Source organism: Artemia franciscana, chromosome 16 (genome assembly GCF_032884065.1).
Source record: "Artemia franciscana chromosome 16, ASM3288406v1, whole genome shotgun sequence".
Taxonomy (NCBI): Eukaryota; Metazoa; Arthropoda; class Branchiopoda; order Anostraca; family Artemiidae; genus Artemia; species Artemia franciscana.
This window is the reverse complement of record NC_088878.1, coordinates 16,777,736-16,800,421: the sequence shown is the minus strand read 5'-3', so window position 1 is coordinate 16,800,421 and position 22,686 is coordinate 16,777,736. Positions and strand designations below refer to the sequence as shown.

The window sequence follows — 22,686 nt, the reverse complement described above, 5'->3', positions numbered from 1 at the left end:
GTGTCTACCAGCAAAACAAGGGAAAAATATTATCAATATTTTTTTTTTATCATTCCCACATGTTTCAGAATAACCGTGTATTTTTTCAAACGTGCTAGATTGGCTGAACACTAATCACCAGAAGTTCAACTGTATGTGTACTGTGTTAATCATGTCTTGTGATCTGTCTGATCCAATCAGGAGTATTTTGACTGCACTTAATTGTTTTAAAAGCCTTTTTCTTTCAAGCCGTTGTGTTGAAGATTGGTTCAGATTATTTTTTGGACTTCGTTGGGTGTGTACCAGCCAACAATGGAAACAATACTTTCAATATTTTTTCCATCATTCCCACATGTTTCAGAATAACCCTGTATTTTTTCAAACGTGCCAGATTTGATTGAACACTAATCACCAGAAGTTCAACTCTATGTGTACTGTGTTAATCCTGTCATGTGATATGTCTGATCCAATCAAGAGTTTTTTGACTGCACTTAAGGTCAATCTCCTAGGTTGAAAGCAAATTCTATTTCAAATAACATTGAAATACGTTACGAGATTTCCTCCTTTCTCATTGGCTTAATTGGTCCTTGAGGGTTGTACCAGAATATCTAAAGACTGTTGACTTTCCCTGAACATTAAGACCGGATTTAAAGGGAATTTAGATTTTTCACATGTCTAATTGGTAACAGCTGACCATTTGAATTTGGTTGATTACAAGTCAGATAACAGTTTAGCATTTGAATTTTCACGATGGGCAGAAAAAAAAAATACAAAAACAAAAAAGGGACGGGAAAACCTGAGACATTAGTAAGTTCTATCTAACGTTATAGTAGAATGTATTACTTTTATTCATTTACAAGTTACTATTTCAAACAGTTCGTGGTAACAAACTGTAGTAAGAAGCGACTAGGCTCAATAGTGACCAAAACTCTAAAAAACAAAGTTTTGATACAAATAGTTACATCAAAAGAATTGCATTTTAATGCTAATTTTAAATATATAAGTTTCATCAAGTGTAGTCTTACCGGTCAAAAGTTACGAGCCTGAGAAAATGTGCCTTATTTTAGAAAATAGGCGGAAATACCCTCTAAAAGTCACAAAATCTTAAAAAAATCACACCATCAGAGTCAGCATATCCGAGAAACCTACTGTAGAAGTTTCAAGCCCCTATCATAAAAATGGTGGAATTTTGTATTTTTGATAACGGGTGCGTATTTTTTTTTTTTTTTTTTGTTTTTTTCCTCAGGGGTGATCGTATCGACCTAGTTGTCCTAGAATGTCGCAAGATGGTTCATTCTAACGTAAATTAAAAGTTATAGTGTCCTTTTTAAGTGACCAACAAATCGGAGGGCACCGAGACCCCCTCCAACACACATTTTTCTCCAAGGTCACCGGATCAAAATTTTGAGATAGCCATTGTGTTTAACTTAGTCAAAAACCTAATAACTATGTCTTTGGGGATGACTAAATCCACCACAGTTCCCGGGGGAGGGGCGGCAACTTATAAACTTTGACCATTGTTAACACATAATAGTTGTTAATTATGAAGTGTACAGACGTTTCGGGGGGACTTTTTTTGTGTTGGGTTTAGGGTGGGTTGGGGGGGGGGGCAAGTTGAGTGGGAGGATCTTTCCATGCCGGAATTTTTCATGAGGGAAGAGAATTTCCATGAAGGGGTCGTAGGATTTTCTAGCATCATTTACAAAAAGACAATGAGAAAATTATTTTTTTTTCAACTGGAAGTAATGATCAACATTAAAACTTAAAACGAACATAAAATATTACTTATATAAGGGGGTTCATCTCTTCCACAATACCTTGCTCTTTACGCTAAAGTATTTTATATAACTCTAACTAGTTATTCTACGGCCTTTGTTATTCAAGGGTCATTCTGAAAGATTTGGGACAAAATTCAAGCTTTATTGTAAAGAACGAGGTATTGACGAGGAGGCAAACCCCCTCACAATAAAAATATACAATTATATAAGTTCGTTGCATAAGCTAATTCGTAAGGTACGAATGTATATTACTAACAAAAACGTTTGTAAAAAAATAAAACAAATCTAGTTGTATTTTTAAGTAACCAAAAATTGGGAGGTAACTAAGCCTCCTCTCCCACCCCCTTTTTTTTAGCGAAATCGTCCGATCAAAACTATGAGAAAACCATTTAGCTTGAAATTAACATAAAAATTGCTTCTCCAGACTAAACATCCGTATGATATATGGGTAGATTATTGCAAAATATATCGTGCGAAGAGTATGTTCCGGCAGAATATGCTTCAATCTTTTGAGGATGCCAACTCCAAGTGCAACTTTGGTGGAGATAATGTCGCTATGATGCTTCTACGATAGATTAGAATCAATATGGAAGCCGAGGTACCGCAGTGATATAGCTTGTAAAATAGGTTTTTCACCAAATAGAACTTTACTGAATACATCAACAGAATCACCCACTCCACAGAATGTCAGTAAAATTTTTTCTTTACATTCATACACAGCAAACTTAAACTTGTAAACATCTCTAATCTTTTGAGAGTAATATTAGCTTTAGCTATTAAATTATCTGCAGATTTTGCAAATTTTTGTTAGCAGTAATGTTAGTAATATATGTATCCTTTAGATAAACGTGCATCATGTTCACGTAAACTAAATAAAGTAAAGGGCCCAGCACAGACATTTTGCTATTTATAATATTAGATATCGTCGTATGAGTGTCTACATAGGTAACTACTTTAACCCATGAAATACAAGGCTATCAAGCATGGACTCTTGATCATAATTATCAAGCTTTTTTTCTATTCGACCAATTCTCTCCTACAAATTTTCAGTTTGAAATCTCAGACTACCTAGTAGAGCCTGCTCAATTTTTGCAAACTATGGATTAAACTCGAGCGTGGTTGAATCATAAACCTGGCTGATTATCAGTTCAGTACCTTCTTTTTTCAGTGAATTTGGATCATTGAACTTTTCAGTAACTGAAAGTAAATGAAAGTAAGGAGCAACATTAAAACTTAAAACGAACAGAAATTACTCCGTATATGATAGGGGCTTTTCCTCCTAACGCCCCGCTCTTTACGCTAATGTGACTCTTTCTATTAACTTTATTTTTAAAACAGTAAGAAACTTTAGCGTAAAGAGTGGGGCGTTGAGGAGGAAAAACCCCTTTCATATGCGGAGTAATTTCTGTTCGTTTTAAGCTTTAATGTTGCTCCTTACTTTCATTTAAAAAAGCTTGTTTTTTTTATTTAATTTCTGGACGTTTTTGAATTAATGCATGTTTTTATCTTGGCTCTCCGCACATAATAATTAAAGCGAAATTTGCATATGAATTAATTGCAATTAATCGGAATATTTTGAGAAAAAGGAGCGAGGGAGGAGGCCTAGTTGCACTCCAAGTTTTTGATCACTTAAAAAAGCAACTAGAACTTTTAATTTTTTACAAACGTTTTCATTGGCAAAAAATATACGTACTTACGAATGAACTTACGTAACGAACTTCTATATCCGTATGTTTTTATTGCGTATATGAGGGGATTCAACCCTCGTCGATACCTCGCTCTTTACATTAAAGCTTAGATTTTGTCCCAGTTCCTTAAGAATGACCTCTGAATCACAAAGACCGTAGAATAAATAGTTGAAATTACTAAAAATACTTTAGCGTAAAGAGTGAGGTATAACGAGAAGGTAAACCCCTGATATGCATAATAATTTTTGTTCGTTTTAAGTTTTAATGTTGCTCCTTACTTTCAGTAGAAACAAACTTTTCATATTTATTTTTTCATTGTTTTTTCAAATAATGCACGAAAATCCTGCGCCACCTTAATTGAAATTCACTTCCCCCATGACTTTTGGGAAAAAATGAGTGTGGGAGGGGGAGTAGGTGCCCTCCAATTTTTTTGGTCACTTGAAAAGGGCACTAGAACTTTTAATTTTAATAAGAATTAGCCTTCTTGCGACATTCTAGGACCACTCAGTCGATAAGATCACCCCTGGAAAAAAAAAGGAAAAAAAAAAAAAAACAAATAAACACGCATCCGTGATCTGTCTTCTGGCAAAAAAATGCGAAATTTCACATTTTTGTAGATAGGAGCTTGAAACTTCTACTCTATGGTTCTTTGATACGCTGAATCTGATGGTGTTAAGATTGTATGACTTTTAGGGGGTGTTTCCCTCTATTTTCTAAAACGAGGCAAATTTTCTCAGGCTCGTAACTTTCGATGGGTATAACTGGTCTTGATGAAACTTATATATTTAAAATCAGCATTAAAATGCGATTCTTTCGATGTAACTATTGGTATCAAAATTCTATTTTTTAGAGTTTCGGTTACTATTGAGCCGGGTCGCTCCTTACTACAGTTCGTTACCACGAACTGTTTGATTGGTTATATTTTCCAGCAGATGACTTCTTATTTTCTCCAGCTGGGCTTCAGTTGTAGCTAATTGTTCGTAAATCAGGGCGATACTTGAAGACACCGAGTTAGACCCTAATTTATCTCTTGCTTCCAGGGCTTAAAAGGTCTTAGAAAAAGTTTCGTAAATTTCTGTGGTATTAGTAAGTTTTTGTGGCACTTTGTATTTACAAAGTGACATATAGTGATCGTAAATTCTGTCAGTCTGTCTGTCTGTCTTTCCCTGTTTTGCTAGTTTAGTCACTTCCAGATAAGCTAGGACGATGAAATTTGGCAGGCGTATCAGGAACCAGACTAGATTAAATTAGAAATAGTCGTTTTCCCAATTCGATCATCTGTGGGGAGTGGGGAGATGGTTAATTCAGGAAAAAAGACCGGTTTGAAACTTGGTGGAAAAAATGAGAACAAATCCTAGATACGTGATTGACATATTCGGAATGGGTCCGCTCTCTTTGGAGAAGTAGGGAGGGGGGTTAATTGTGAAAAATGAGAAAAATCAGTACCTGACAAGATTAAATTAGAAATAATCATTTATCCGACTCGACCGTCTGTAGGGGGGAGTGAAGGGACGGTTAATTCGAAAAAATGAGGTATTTTTAAGTTACGAAGGAGTGATCGAATCTTAATGAAATCTCATATTTAGAAGGATCTTGCAACTCAGATCTTTTATTTTAGATCTGACTGAATCCAGTTTCATTGGGGGGAGTCATGGGGGCGGGACCAGAAATCTTGGAAAACGCTCAGAGTGAAGAGGTCAGGATGAAATTTGGTGGGAAGAATAAGCACACATCCAAGATACGTAACCGCCGTAACTGGACCAGATCCGCACTCTTTGGGTGAGTTGGGGGGAGGGTAACTTGGAAAAATTAGAAAAATGAGGTATTTGTAATTTATGGACGGGTGATAAGATCTTAATGAAACTTTATATTTAGAAGGATCTTGTGCTTCAGCACTCTTGTTACAAACCCTGACAAGATCTGGTGACAGTAGCCAGAGGCGGAGGGGGAAACCAAAAATCTTGGAAAATGATTAGAGTGAAGATATCGGGATAAAACTTGGTGGGTAGAATAAGCAAATATCGTAGATACGTGATTGACGTAACTGGACGGATCCACTCTCTTTGGGGGAGTTGGGGGGGAAGGGTTAATTCCGACAAATTAGAAAAAATGAGGTATTTTTAACTTAGGAAAGAGTCATCAGATATCAATGAAATTTGATGTTTGGAAGGATATCGTGTCTCATAGCTCTTATTTTAAATTCCGAACGGATCCGGTGATATTGGGGGGAAACTGGAAGGGAGAACCAAAAATTATGGGAAACGCATAGAGTGGGGGGATCGGAATGAAACTTGGTGGTAAAAACCATCGCAAGTCCTAGATATGAGATTGACGCAACTGGAACGGATCTGCTCTCTTCGGGAGAGTTGGGAGGAGGAGGGTTAATTCTGAAAAATAAAAAAATAAGGTATTTTCAACTTACGAAGGAGAGATTGGACCTTATTGAAATTTGATATTTCCAAGGATAGCATGTCTCAGAAAACGCTTAGAGTATAGGGGTCGTGATGAAACTTGATGGTAAAAATAAGCAGTCCTAAGTCCTAGAAACGGGATTGACATAGCCGGAACGGATCTGCTCTCTTTAGGGGAGTTTTTTTAATTCTAAAAAAAATACACAAAATTAGGTGTTTTAACTTATGAAAGAGCGATCGTACCTTAATGAAATTTCATATTTAGAAGGACCTCGAAACCCAGATCTCCCATTTTAAATCCCTACCAGATCCAGTGTCATTAGGGGGGGGGGAAATATTGGAAAACGCTTAAAGCGGAGAGATCAGGATGAAACTTGGTGGAACGAATAAGCACACATCCAAGATAGGTGACTGACATAACCGGCTCGGATCTGCTCTCTTTGGTGGAGTGGGGGGGGGAGTAATTCGGTAAAATTATAAAAAAATGAGGTATTTGTAACTTCCAAACGGGTGTTCAGATCTTAATGAAATTTGATATCTAGAAGGATCTTGTGCTTTAAAACTCTCATTTTAAATCCCGACCAGATCCGATGACATTGAAGGGAGCTGGAGGGGGAAACCGGAATTCTTGGAAAACGTGAAAATCGAGGTATCTTACAAATGGGTGATAGGATCTTAATGAAACTTAATATATAGAAGAATCTTATGTCTCAGATAATCCATTTTCAATTCGAACTGCATCCAAGGATATAGAGGGTTGGAGGGAAAAACAGAAACCTTGGAAACCGGAAATCTTGGAAAACGCTTAGAGTGGAGAGATCGGAATGAAACTTGATGGGAAGAATAAGCACAAGCTTTAGATACGAGATTGACATTATTGGTATAGATCCGTTCTCTTTGGGGGAGCTGGAAGTTGTTAATTTGGAAAAATTAGAAAAATTGAAGTGTTTTTAACTTAAGAATGGGTGACCGGATCTTAATAAAATCTGATAATTAAAAAACACTCATGTCTCAAAGCTCTTCTTTTAAATACCGACCAGATCTATTGACATTGGGGGGGGGGGAGTTGGAGGGGGAAACCAGAAAACTTGGAAAACGCTTATAAACGCCGTAGATACGTAATTGACGTAACCGGACTGGATCCGATTTCCTTGGGGGACTTAGGTGGTGTGGTTCAGTGCTTTGGTGATTTTGGCGCTTCCGGACGTGCTAGGACGATGAAAATTGGTAGGCATGTCAGGGAGCTGCACTAATTGACTATTTACAGTTGTTTTCCCCGATTTGACCATCTTGGGGGCTGAAGGGAGAGGAAAAATTAGAAAAATTGAGGTATTTTTAACTTACAAGTGGGCGATCGGATCTTAATGAATTTTGATATTTAGAAGGACCTCGTGTCTCAGAGCTCTTGTTTTAAATCCCGACCGGCATTAAGCCTTTGATTTTTCTCTTAAAGCAAGCTATTGATTCTTAGAATTTTACTAGAGCTCATATCATATGAGCTCTTGGCTCCTCTTGAGCTCGTCACAAGTGCCATATGTTTTTTGTCTTGTTTTTTCTTTTTTTGTGTGTTTACTCCACAGTTTAATGTACTTTGTGGGTTATAAATAAATTATTATTATTATTATTATATGAGCTCTTAGCTCTTGTTTTTGACGAATAGTATATAAATATAAGTAGATTCAAAAATTTATTAAATACCCCTAAGAGGTTTTCTTCCTCCCTTACCTGTATTTATGACCCCAGGGCAAGATTGCCCAATGTTTATTATGTACCTTCAGGAACATATGACTTTAACTCCGTAAAGCAAAGTATATGATTACCGCGGTTCCAAACCGGGGTAATCAGTCATTTATGAATGAGCCTATAAATCGTCAACTATATGAGATGTTGGGGAAAAACCAAAATATTCTAAGATACGGCACTATTGGGAATAAAATGAGATCCCGTGGCACTAAAATGGACGAATATCCTACAACTTTAGATAAAAAAAATAATGTTCGTATATTTTATAGGCCTACAATCGGCGTTTCTTTACTTTTAAGAGCCAATAATGTTTAAAATAATGTGTTTTAAAGAATAACGTTCTTTTTTTAAAAGAATATTCATACATTTTATAGGCCTAAAATCGCTATTTCTTTACCTTTAAAGGCCGATAATGTTTAAAATAATGTGTTTTTAAGAATAATGTTCTTTTTAAGAATAACTTTCTTTTTAAAAATAATGTTCATACATTTTAAAGGCCTACAATCAGTGTTTCTTTACTTTTAAAGGCCAATAATGTTTAAAATAATGTGTCTTTAAGAATATTGTTCTTTTTAAAAATAAAGTTCATACACTTTATAGGCGTACAATCGGTGTTTCTTTACTTTTCAAGGCCAATAATGTTTAAAATGATGTGTTTTTAAGAATAATGTTCTTTTTAAGAATAATGTTCTTTTTAAAAATAACGTTCATACATTTTATAGGTCTACAATCGGTGTTTCTTTACTTTTAAAGGCCAATAATGTTTAAAATGATTTGTTTTTAAGAATAATGTTCTTTTTAAAAATAATGTTCATACATTTTATAGGTCTACAATCGGTGTTTCTTTACTTTTAAAGGCCAATAATTTTATCTGCTTTGTAACAGCTGTGTAACCTAACAAATTCCCATTCGTATGAGGTGTTAAAAATGATATTGCCTCAAGGTGTTGTTGCCAATTATACATGTTTTCAACTTCCTTTTAAATCTGGCCGTAATAATAAGGAGATGTCAACATTCTTAATGATATTCTGGCAAACCCCTTAAGGAGTGCTTAAGCCAATGAGAAAGGAGAAAATCTTGAATACTAAGAATTATTGCTAAAAATCATCTCTTATAACTACAAACTTAAGAATCTTTGGGATTATTAATCAGTATAAGATCTACAAAATGACACAAAAATCAAGGCTGCATAATTAGTACAACTCTTTTAAATAGTAAAGGAAGGATATCTTAAATAGCAAATTTTAAAGGAAACTGATGATAATAAGAAAAAAAATTCACGGCCAAAAATTTTGAAATCTTGTGGCAAATCGAGAGGCTACTTTACAATTCTCTACATCTTCTAAAAGTAATTTTATTACTACTTTTAAAAATTAGAGGTGTCCCCACTAATTAATTTTTTATGAAGCTCTAAAGAATAAAAATGCGAATTTGTTCGGCCTATTCATGTTAAAGCTTTCAATGAAGCCACAATAATTTTTTCATCAAAGAATCAGCTCGTGTCTGCTGTTAATACGCATTTCACTGCTATAGGAAAATAGCATTGGCTTCAAACCTCGGAGATCCACCTTAATAGTTTTGATAGTCTTTTCCTTTCAAGCCGTTGTGTTGAAAATTGGTTAAGATTATTTTCTTGGACTTCATTGGGTGTGTACCAGCCGAACAAGGGAAACGGTTAAAAACTATAAAACGGAAATGCTGGTTCTTGATTAAGATTTCCAAGAGAGGAATGACAGAGGACATTTTATAGGCAAGGGAAGGGACAAAGAAGCCTTCAGGGTGGCGTTTCGCACCACCCCAACACATAGTTGGTGTGGCGCTTCGCGCCCCCCAAGCCCCCCCCCCCGCGCGTAAGTCGTTACGCGCCATATTAGTTACGCGCAATTGTAGTTATGTCCCTGTGTCCCACCTGTGAATAGAAATAGATATATCTATATATGTTTTTAACTACGTAAAACATACAAATATACAACATTCTTCGCTGTCCCATTGTCTGTGCATATAAACAGATTGTCAGGTTTACTGATTCTTGAACATGAAACATATAAGATATATCTATATATGTTTTTAACTACGTAAAATATGCGAATATACAACATTCTTCGCTGTCCCATTGTCTGTGCATATAAATAGATTGTCAGGTTTACTGACTCTTGAACATGGAACATATAATTCTCCATGGGAAAAACAATCCGTATTCAGATCTATACCTCATTATTCTAATGATGTGTCCCTGTGTCCCGGTCGTCATTTATATTCCCTGTGTCCCGGTCGTCATTTGTGTCCCGGTGTCCCAGTTCGTAATTTCTCTTTGAGTGTCATGGTCGTCATTTATATTCCCTGTGTCCCGGTGTCCCGGTCGTCATTTGTGTCCCGGTCGTCATTTATATATCCCGCCTGTGCCCCCGGCGTCCCCGTTGTAGTTGTGTCCCTGTGTCCCGGTCGTCATTTATATTCCCTGTGTCCCGGTCGTCATTTGTGTCCCGGTGTCCCGGTATGTAATTTCATCAGTTGACAAACATGACGTCAGTCGACAAAGAACTTCATGACGTACACAGCTCAGTCCTTATAATGACGTCAGTCAACAAACATGACGTCAGTCGACACACAAACATGACGTCACTCGAAACACACACACACACACACACACACACACACAACTTATTTATATATATATATAGATATATATATATATATTTATACATGGAATGAATACTTGAAGTAGTACTTGAAGTATTACTTAAGTAAAATTTTGGCAAGTACTGGATATTTGATACTTAAGTTAGAATTTGGAAAGTACTTATTACTTGATATTTAAGTAGAAAACAATGAGTACTTAATACTTGATACTTAAGTAAAAATTTGGAGTACTTGTTGCAGCACTGCTCCTTACTACAGTTCGTTACCACGAACTGTTTGATACAACCACTAATGAGGGAAATATTACGTATTTGTGCTTTTCGAATTTCGTATGCATTTCGTATTAATTCACGAATATGACGCCATTTCCATAAATCCTTTTTTCTCAAAATTGAGGCTTTTGACGCACTTTCTCGAAATTTAACACCAATAATTTCATTTCATGGATCGCTAGCAATTATGTAAACTGCGAAACTATTTATGGTGTCTGAGCAATAATTTCAATTTTTAATTAAAACTCAAAAATACCTCAAAATTTTTAAATTAGTTTTGATTTTTGATAGATTCTTACTAATCGACACGTGGTTTAATGAGTTACATTCATAATTCTGAAACTTAGCAATGGGCGTCAAAAAACTACTAGACTATTTGTATGTCCGAGTAAGTGAGTGTCTCACCCAAATTGCTGTTAATACAATGGAAAGGGCAGAAGGTCACTGTAACGAACTTATTGAACGCAATAGTCTATCGTTAAAATATGCCGGATTTCTTCCAACAGAAAATTTTGATTTATCACAAATACAGAAACTGGAAGAAGAAGAAGGGGGCAATACCGACAATGTTATCAAACGTTTAGATGAGATGTTTGATAGATTTCAGTCTAATGAATTACAGGAAGTTTTTCGTGGGATGGGCGTATCGAGAACGGGTAACTTTTCCATGACGGAAGTTATTGACAAACTTAATCTTAAAGACACCGCATTGATGAGACATGTCTTATCTAGTTTTGGCACGGACGGAAATAATGTCTTTGATTTGAGTGAGTTTAAGTTTATCAATGAAAACATTCTTAGGCATGAGATGGATCTTGTATTTACAGTATTTGATGTAGATAAGAATAAGTTAGTTTCCAAAGAAGATGTCATACGTTTAACGGAGATCGAATCTGAATCTAAAATGAAATCATCGAACAGAGCAACAGCACTTGACAAACTAAGTAAAAAAATAAAAGATCCAGGATGGACGCGGAGAGACTTTCGGCAATTCCTCAGTAAACACAAAATCGAAATTCCAGACTCCATTTAGCACAAATTTATTTACCAGATTATCTTGTAGGCTCGTTGAATTGCTTATGAAAGCTAAGTTTCTACAGAACACGCTGATACTTCGAGTGATCCGGGTTGTAGCGGTAGCTAGCAACCTAGTAAGAGACAATCACGTCCAATAGTAAACTACGGTAAAATTCTAGTTGATTGACTTCTTGCTATCTCAGAAAGAGGTTAGGTTAGAGAAATGAAACTTTCAGGGATAGGTCTACAGGCTAAAGTATGTCCCGGGAAGGTGTTTTGACTACCTCCACTCCTTCTCCCTCAAAGAGGGCCCTGACCTTTGATGACCTTCGAAAATATGTGTGTTATAAAAGTGAAATCTTGCAAAATAGATATTCTGCTTGAATGAAGTACAACAAAATTGTTTTCAGCTTCACAACTTTACTCAATCCCAATTTATAAAGGTTTTAAAGATATGCAAATACATTTCCTACATTTTGAAAAAAAAAAACATTGATATGGCTCCGAATTCTACTCAAATAACAGGAATTGCATTTTTAGAATTAAAGGCAGAGAAAAAGCAACTGGTAACTGAAAATTAAGGTAAAATGTTGTTTTGTCAAAATTTCAATAGGTATAGATAGAAGTGTCATGTAGGCGAATTTCAGGGCTCTCTAGAGGGAGAAGGAGCGGAGGTGGGTACTTTAAAATACCTTCCCGGGATATGCTTTAGCCTGCAGACCCATCCCCGAAAGTTTCATTTTCCTAGCCTAACCTCTTTCTGAGATAGCAAGAAGTCAATCAACTAGAATTTTACCAAAACTACGATAGCCCATAACTCCTAAAAATAGAGTCAGATAAAAAAAAATACACTATTAGAATCGCCTTGTCCAAAACCCCCCTAATATAGGACACTTAAGATCTCTTGGCTTCAGCAACAAGGAAAATATATTGGCTTGAAAATCAAGAAAAGTGGCTGAAATCACGATATTCTGCATACAAGGCATGATTTTTTCGTCTTTTTTTTCTTTTCCCTCGCATACAGCTGGGCACTAGACCATCGTAGAGAGGTTTTTAATGACTCATTTACATATAGGACAGGACAATGATGTATTTACATACAACTGATGACTGGTGCATTTACGTATTTTTCCTACTCAAAGGAATGATACTACAGCCAAAATGAAATCGAAATAAATAACTGACGATTAAGTGACCAATTAAGATGTTTTCTACATGTAGGACAAGTTCTGGACCTCGTTTTTACGGTTGAAAGACATGGGTCACACGGATGTGACCACCAATAGTTGGAATTTTTTTTAGTTTAAAGCTTCCATATGCTCCATGGTGTCCAGCCCGATACCACATTGTACTGTGGTTGCTTTGCTGTGTAGGGCCTGAGTTTACTTTCACAGTTTTAAAAGAGGTATAAAAGTCCGCTAAAAGGAACAGTACTCGAGCACACACAAGAATGGTTACTAAGTTGCCTTGTGATCAAGATTTTAGGAGAAAGAATTATCAAGCAACAATTGACAGAGAAACACAAAGATATTCAGCAGACTAGGGCTATTGAGAAACAAATTATAACCCGAATAATCAGTAAATGCCCAATCCCAAACCCAATCATCATCGTTATCATTTTCAGTTTTGATACGTTTTGACTCTCGCTGTCCAGGTGGATTTTCATCTAACTGCGCGGTTTTGCGTTCTTTAGCCGCAAGCCTTTTGGCATTAACCCTTTGAGCAGCTTCCTCGGCTGTTTCTTCTGCCATTGTAGGATTATATTAAAAATTCTCTTTGAATTAACTATTTGAGCAGCTTCCTCGGCTGTTTCTTCTGTCATTTTAAGATCTATACTAAAAATTCCTCTTTACGTGCTAAGCTTGCTAAAGCTCAACAATTTACAATTTTAAATTTAAAATTTAAAATTTTAAGTATCTATTTTAAGGTTTTCGAATTACTTTAATCTATTGTCAAAATATTTTGAAATATTTATGCAATTCCCAGTTTTTACATTTTAGTTTTTTTTTTTTTTTTTTTTTTTTCTTTATTTTTCAGACGTCATATGTCTGGCGTAACAGACATAGTGTAAAAGACATAACACACAAACAGCTTATTTTTATATATATAGATTACAGATTAAAGCATTCCTTGAAAGAACTGATGGGCTAGTGCTATTTTATCATTATTTATAGCTGATGAGCTGATAAATAATAATAATAAAAAAGTCGGAAGTTTAATGAAAAGCTTCCAAGTCCTGAATTTATACCGATGTAACAGTTTATAGATGTAGTGCAAAATATTTTACAGCAATGTGAATGCAAGGAGGCATACTTTTTAAAAATTAAGTGCATTAATTTTGAGAGGAGCAATGGCAGTCATAGCAGCAGTGACAGCAATACATTTACAAATAAAGAGAAGCGGTGTTTTTCGATTATGGCGACAACGAACCCGTTAGAGTTATAACTAAATGCTGTGGTAAGACTGATGGGGTTTTTGATATAGTACAACAAGCTATACCACGTTAGCTATACATGATGTTTGACAAAAAAACAGAAAATTTTTAAAAATAATAAAATAAGAGAGAACAAGGGTAATATTGAATCAAAACCAGGAAGAAGCACTGAAACAAACAAACGAAAAACAAATCCGCAAAAAAAATGAAAGACAAGGATTACCTTCCTAGCAATTAAGGACATCTTGTCTATTGACCTGATTTTTATTGATACGGTCAAATGATCTTGGTTCAAAATTACCTCGTGTAGTTGAACCAAAATGCATGCTTGCGAATGCTATTCCAAGAATTGTCTACTAGGAAAGCGCCGATCTATGCCTGTCTTCCAATCATGACTAATGTCCTGAGTGTATTTAATGTACCCTAAGAGTTAGATATCCTATCCCCTATAAACCCTATTCGTTCTAAAGTTAATTGACACTTTAGTTGACTAAGAAATTAATTAGACTCTTAACTCATTCTTAGTTCTTAAATTTGTTAGCTTAGAACTTCGTAAAATATCGTAAACATAACACTTCAAACGTAAAATATCCTACTTGCTGATTATACTGAAGGAATATGATCACTAATATAGACTACTAAACTTTCTGATTATTATTTGCCAAATTATGTTAAAAATTTTGCTAAGTGGTGATGACGCATAGGGTCAATTGAGTCGAAAGAGATGCTTATAAATGCATTGTATACTAGAGAAACGTCAATTTATAACTTGTGCCCATTCCTGAATTATATAGCCTAGACAAAATACCTTAACTCCCTTTGGTTTGTTCTTTACTAGAATACAATGAAGAAAAAACGGGAAGCTTTTTTACGTTTTGATCTAATACCATTCAGGCTCTTTTCCGAAATTCTTTAAATTTGCTTACAAAATAAAAATTTCCTATTAAGATTGATCGAAATAAAAGTTATCTCTCCTGAATCAGATTAAATGGCAATTTTTTATCCCTAAGCAGTTTTACGGAAATTTTCAAGTTTCGGTCACTGTGGGCCGTAGTTTGCTCTTAACTCCATTGTAGCTATTACTGCAACCATGACTGATGCATCCCGCTTGTAAAACCTCATAGCGAGACCAGTGACTCCGTGACCACTGAGACCACCTGGCCCTGATTCAACCAGCCCTTAAACATAGGCAATTATTACCTGTGTATGACGAATGCCACATCAATACTGGTGAACGTGTCTTTAATTTTTTAAATATTTAATCCTCTAAAAAAATCAGAAATGAAAATCATAGAATTAACCATGCTTGACTAGTAAAAATAGTAAAATATTACCCCGTCTTCCCAAGAATTAAAAAATTTGGCCGACCAATATACTTTTTTCGTGTAGGAAAATCAAAAAATTTCTTTCAAAATTTTTCTCCTCCCTTATATAGATCATCTAATCTCCCCAAAAGCCTGATCCTGTTTACTTATGATGCAATTACTAATACTACTACTAAAGGTTCATCACAGCATTAACGGACATGAGACCATAACTGCAGTGCACGCTCCTTCTCCACCCCAGTCTCTTCAAACTTCATTATTCAATCCCTTCCATGAGATTCCAATTTTCTTTGAATCTTTATTTATGATTCCTATTCCAATCGGAATTGACCTACTCTTCATTTGTCCCCAGACGAATGGCCAAAAAGCGTGACTTATGGCAACCTGCCATCATCCATTCACAAAACGGGGCTTAGCTACCTTACCCTTTCGTTTCATCAAACCTAAAATACTTGATCAAACACCCTTTTTCTTCAGATTATTGTCTGAATTACAGTCGGTCAAATGAATACGTAAAACTATCCTTAGAGAATGCCTCTAGGAGACATAAAGCATATCCTCTCAACGTTTCAAAGCAACCACACATCAGACCGATGTATAATCACTGTTGTTACCGTGGCTTCCAATCTTTTCATCTTTGTTTGGAGACTTAGGTTATACTGCAATTCGTGCATATTTTTTTGCCAAGGCTATATATAACACTGATTGACAAATTCGATACCTTTTATTCTGCTCAAAATTGTTTCAGTTAGCCTTCTGATAAGAAGTCGAACGTCCCCCATATTGTAGTTCTTCGTGGCAAGCTCTTCCTTCAAAATCTCTTCTATTATTCCACGCACTTTCTCAACTGAAAACCTGTCACATTTACAAATATTTATAATTAAATTCAAATTTTTTACTAAACGCTTAATATCATCTGAAATATTATTCCAAAACCAAATATAAAGCTACCATTATATGCAAAAGGCCATATCCAGAGAACAAGGAACACCTTATCAGATTAACATCTAACCAAACTAGAGTAATAGAAAATATTTTGTATTCTACTGGTTGTCTGAAGACTAAACATTTTATGGACATGACCGGGGTCACGTGCCCACACCGTATATAGGATTATTTCAGGGGGGTGTTACACAAAAAACTTTTAAAAACGCATCAAAAATTTTGTGAATATGTATTTTTGTTACGTTTTTATAAATATTCCGGGGGAGGGGGGTCAAACCCCCTAACCCCACCCCTGGATATGGCTTTGGGCACAGGTATATTTTTAAAAATGGTAAATAAACCTTCACGCAAGTGTGAGAGGGGAAATTTCACACAATCGGAGTGCAAGAAATCTCATCCTACAAAAAAAATTTTAGGAAGATGTTCAAAGCGCATCTCAATACTAAAGTCTTGAATTCCCTTTTATGAAGCTTAAGATTCCTTAGGAAAACAAGATATGATTTTCCTCCTCCCAGAGCCTTGGATGCGGAAAAGTATGGAAGTATACATGGTCTATTTTAAGAGGACACAAAAAAAAAATCAAAAATACCAAATACAAGGAGAATCAGTTATACAATATATCTTGAAAACAGATAAGAAGAAAGAGGCAAGTAAGCTGTATTTTAAACATTGTAAATTTTTTGCACAGTAACACTTGCTGGACATAGTCCAATGATGCAGGAACGTCGTCAAATCTAATTAAAAGACACTAAAGAGGTAGAAAATAAATTTTCTATACAGTACTATAAAGTACATCCATGGCTTGATTTTTCCCAATTCTTCTTCAATATGGGATTATTGTAAGCCCCGACACTTTGTCTTCATTGACACCCCCTTATGACATGCTCTGGAAGCCTAGTCCGATCAGAAAAAAACAAAATTTGTTGGTCCAATATTAGGTGTCAAGCACATACAACCAATATTCAGAATACCTTTGTTTTCATTTAGGTCTATGTGACCTTGTCTTTATGCCAAAAAGTTAAAAGCCTTTCAGACGCAGAGAAATGGGGCCCATTTTGAGGCATTAACAACCTATGCAGCAAAACTAATTTTTAAATTTGCTTTCTACATAAAGGTCCATTACCGGACCAAGAAACAAGTGACTGGCAATTTCAAACTGATTAGAGTAACAAAATACAATTGAAATAAGATGTTGCAGATATTCCAACTTTATATCCTGGGTACACAGTTTCTTTCAATCTACGTCTAAACCTTGCCTGAAGTCAAAATTTGAGACAATTGAACCAATACCGCTTGCTGTACCTAAAAAAAAATGTAGACAAACCATATATTTAGAAATATGGTAGAAAAGGGTATGGGAAGGAGACTGATTACCCTTAATTGGTCCTTAAAAAAGGCACTAAAACTTTCAATTTCCAATCAAATACGCCCCTCCCTTCCTTGAAGTTTCAACAAAAGCCTCTTCCATACGAAATTGCTGGGAAAAACTTTGACCATGTTTGTGAAAAAACCATTTATTTTCTTTTTTTGGTATGTGTGTGTTTGTTTCATTGTTTCCTTTAGCTTCAGGGTCCCCTTAACCTGAACACTACAAGACACAAGTTCATGGGCGTAATTTCAGCATTTGCATTAGGGGGGACAAATCTAGGGGGAGGGGTCATGGAATACCATTCAGGAGACAGAGGTTTTTTAAGGCCCTCCCCTGGAAAATTTGCGGAAAAAACAAGCCTAAACGTGTTTTAAGCTATCTATAAACTTTTTTATGGAAATTATTATAATGGACACCGAATTCCAAACAGTAAAAAGTGAAGATGGCTTGGGCCTGCCCTAAGTCATCTATTTAGCAAAGATGCAGCTTGGTTAATTCAAAAAATATTATACAATACAGAATAAACAACACACGCATCAATTAAACATTAATTTAAGCTGACAGTCCTAATTCCACACCCATCTGGTGGTGGAGGCTCGCTGGTGAATTTTCGGCACCCTGTGGGCAAAGTATGTGTCTATTTCTGTACACTTACTTTGTTTTATCAAACTCAAAACAAAACTAGCGCTATCGTAACTTTTGCCGTATCAACGTCAGTTTACTTACACATTAATTTAAAATGTACCTCTTAACCTAGTCCAATTTTGAATTTCGACAAAATTTAACCTGGTATTAGCCAGTTTCTCGCCAATTATCATTTTAGAGGGAGGGCAACTGCCCTCCCTCTTAATGGAACTTATGCACACGTTTGAAGTTAATCGGGACGAAAACATTTTTGGCTCCTTTTTATGCTTTTTGGGGAATGGGGACCAAACCCCACAGCGATTTTGTATGTTATTCCTCACAAGCGGATAAACTAGGTAACCCTGCCATTTCATCTGTCCCCTGCAACACCACAAAAAATTCCACCAGTCTGTAAAAAATAATATTGTAAGCATGAGTCCTCCCTCTCTACCCGCCCTTTTTTAGTATATAGAACTGATGCAAGCAGCTCCCATCGGAGCTCCTGGAACACTGCTTGACGATTGACAAACTCTTCCTAAACACCAACCTTTCCCTCTTCTTTTAATCAGCTATAACCCTCATCGCTTGGATAAAAACTATCCTCCCCGTTTTGACATTATACACATTCACCTAGAAGTGTCAGCTCCCTCCCGACATTATGTAACTCTGGCAACCAATTGCCCTTCTTACCATCTTCCTTCTATGTCATACAGAATGTAACCCTAATCTCTCACAGTTATCCCGTAGACCAAGTATTTCTTGACAGACATGAATCATTATTCTGACCATGGCAGATACCAAGTAGCAGCTGTTAAAATTAATTATCCCCTTATTGCTTTTGTTCCCCACCGAGTTAACGTAATCTCAGAAAATTATCCGTATCCTCATTTTCTCACTGGCCCTGTCCAGGCACCCTTTGTAATCCTGCTTCTCAAACGTACCTAAGTTTCCAGTCAAAAAAAGGTCACTGTACTCCCCAAGTTTCACGTTCCTCTCATCCCCATCTGGATCTCACAATACGAACAAAAGAAATTCATTTTATTAATCGATTACTTACCCAAAGTTCCTTGTTATGAACACTGAAGCCAGAAATTCAAAAAATTAATTGAAGTAAAGACCAATATCGGGAAAAAATTGATGAAATTGCCATAAAAAAAGGTCTAAGCAAAGAATCCCAATTGAAAATTAATAAACACTCCCAATTCTTAAAACTTAGTCCTTGCGACCACACCCTACACAGAAGGTTTGTTCTACACCCTGTTTTTATTCCTACATTAATTTCTACCTCAATCTTTCAGATTACAACAAATCATTTAGCTAAGTCTAAGACCCAAACTTTTACCATCATTCTTTTAATTTGATTGTGTTTTGCTGCTAATATTACTCCCCAAATCGAACGCTCCACAACCACAGTAACTCTACCAACAACATCACGCAGGTTCTGGCTTTTATTTCTACAAATTGTTAAATGCCAGAGTTTTATTAGAAGGTGATTTTTATGATTTAAAAAAAAAATTTCTGTGCAATTCCTTTAGCTTAAATCAGATATAAAATATACCCGCAACCAAGGAAAATTCTACTATTAATTTGATTTGCACATATTTTTTTTTATGTGTTTGTGCTGTTGCACTGGTGATTTCTTTTTCATTATATATATATATATATATATATATATATATATATATATATATATATATATATATATATATATATATATATATATATATATATATATATATAAACAATTTGAAAAAAGAAAATACCTGGTTCAATCCTACAGAAGTGATTTTACAAAAAGCTTTTAAATTAATTAACCACAATACATTACCTTAACTACTTTAATTTGCACTTTGGAGCAAATAAAGATCCATCTTGATCTGTAAATTGCTCCATACTTAATGATGGGAATGATTAAACCTCAAATGCATCCCTCTGGCACTTCCAGGGAACACCATTCCATTCGTCATCCAATAACTTCTTGAAAACTTCATCACTGGGTGCTCAGACAGTAGTGTTTCAGACTATTACAGCAATTTACTACACAGCAGGAGAAAAACTGTTGTTGGTGTCGAGTTTTGACAGACTGCTTGAACAGCTTCTTTGAATGTCCCCTCCTGTCAGTCCCAATATTTTTGGAAATTGACAAATGAATTGAGGGGGGGAAACTTGAGAAATAAGCTTATAGGTCATAAGCATATCAGCTCTTTGTTGTTGGTAAACCAGTATAGATAATTTCAGCTCCTTCAAACGTTCATCATAGGGCTTGTCTCTTATCTTAGATACTGCCATTGCAGCTCTTCTTTACACTCCTTCCAGAAGCTGTATGTCACCACTGTATCCTGGTGATGCTACGGACATTCCAAAAACAAGCACTGGTCTGACAATAACCTTGTACAACCTCACAAAAATATAGGGAGACATACTGGATATAGTTTTCTTTAAGAGTCCTAGGACAGAGTTTGCATTAGACACAGTCTGCTAACAGTTTGAATGGAATTTACACTAGTTATCAATGATGATTCCAAGATCTCTTTCTTCCTTCACACTTTGCAGCTCTTGAATGTTATTTAAAGCTGGATTAACCATAGTATACTTGAAGCCTGGGTTGAACTTGCCAAATGAATAACACTACATTTGTCAATATTGAAGCTCATGTGCCATGTTGTTGCCCAGTTTTGAATGTGATTAAGATCTGCTTGTAGTGACTCATGATTGACTGCAACAAACAACTTCGAGTCGTCAGCATATAGAGTTAGATGACTTTTGGTGTATTGAAAAATATCATTTATATAGATATTGAATAGAGTACATCCTAAGAAACTACAACACTACCCTGGAGGACACCATTGCTGACTTCATACCTCTCAGAGAGGATTGATTCTCCTTCATTAATAAAAAACCTCACTCTCTTTGTTCTACCAGTAAGAAAAGATGAGATCCAACCCACAAGGACTGCACTAATTCCTTTAAGGAGTTTTTTTTTTTTCAAGTATGGATGTGGAACTTTGTCAAATACTTTTGGAAGATCTAGCAGGAAGACATCCAGAGGTAAGCCCTGATCAATCAGGTCTATTATAACATGATAAATCTCCACCAAATTTGTTTCTACAGACTTTCCTGGTTGAAAACTATGATGACGTGGCGATAGTTTCCCATGAAGTTCGAGATGCTCCATGACAGAGTCATTTACCACTCTTTCCAGGGTTTTAGCAACAACAGAAGTTATATTTATGGAATAGTAGTTTTCTGTGCTAGCTTTATTTCCCTTTTTAAACAAAGGGGTGAAAATGCTGTTTTATAATCTGTTGACACTTCCTAGGTACATAGAAAGACTGAAAAATTGAGAGAGTGCCTTGGAAATGTCTTCAGCAACTCCTCTCAGAAGACGTGGATGTAACCTATCTGACCCAACTGATTTGTTGACATCTAGCAATTTAAGTCGTTTGAGGATATTTGAACTATGAATACCAATGGACTTCATTGGATGGTGGATTGGTGTGGGTTCAACACTGGCTAGGTCTCTATCTAATGTACTACAAAAACAGACAGAAACTGGTGGTTCAATTCATCTGCAAATTCTATGACATCTGTTAGTTCAGCTCCTGAAGCAGTTAGTTTAGTTGTTGATCGCCAACCAGGACTTTTACATTACACTTATTGCCAAAATTTCTTTGGATTATGTTAGCATACCTTAGCTAGTGTGGCTTCATTGTTCTAGTAACGTCTCCTGGTTAAGTTTCTCAACTTAAATTTTGATCTTTTGAACTTCTTGGACTAGTCTAAACTCTCAATTACTTTGTATTTTTTCCAAGATCTCTTTTTTTAATGAGCTCCTTCTCAATTTTCTTGGTCATGTTTGGAAGTCTTTGGCTTTGTCGTGTAAGAACAGAAGAGTTGCTGTTTTTGATTCTAAGTAGGGTAAAGTTGACTTCAAATTTTTCCATTGCTCCTCTACTGATTCCTGTAAAATTTCACTCCAATTCACCATTTTCAGCTCCCTCCTGACAGAGTTGTAATCTGTGAAGACCCTTTTAATAAATCTATTAGTCACAGTCTTTAGATTGAGGTGTACTTATATAGCTATGTCATCGCTCTTACCAATTGGAGTGAGTATTTAATGAGTTCCAAAAGGTCTTGGTTATTAAGACAAACAAGAATTAATAGGGTTGGGTTCTGGATGATTATATATCTAGTTAGTTTATCAACAGCTTGATATAGAGAAAGGTCATGTATGAAAATCAAGGAATGGTAGCTATGTTACACTATCTTCATGATTACCAAATCCTTCTTCCCATGATATTTACAGGAAATTAAATTCCCCAGCTATTAGCAAAGTTCATTGGTAGAAAAACTATTAAACAACTTCCAAGTTGGTTCCTACTTAATTAGCATAATTGCTCCTTTCCCCTCCAATTCGACACAAGTTTTCAAATACCTAAATTAAATTCTGATCCTCTCCTA

The 22,686-nt window shown here is 35.7% G+C and overlaps 1 protein-coding gene across 1 annotated transcript in view; it reads right to left on the bottom strand.

Annotated features, from left to right (window-relative positions):
- The window catches only part of LOC136037143 (dynein light chain Tctex-type protein 2B-like), a 46,315-nt gene that overhangs the window by 18,292 nt on the left and 5,337 nt on the right, over positions 1-22,686 (bottom strand). The window contains exon 2 of the mRNA XM_065719647.1: positions 16,009-16,142. Within this exon, the coding sequence (XP_065575719.1) occupies positions 16,009-16,142 (134 nt within the window). The remainder of the gene's footprint in view (positions 1-16,008; positions 16,143-22,686) is intronic.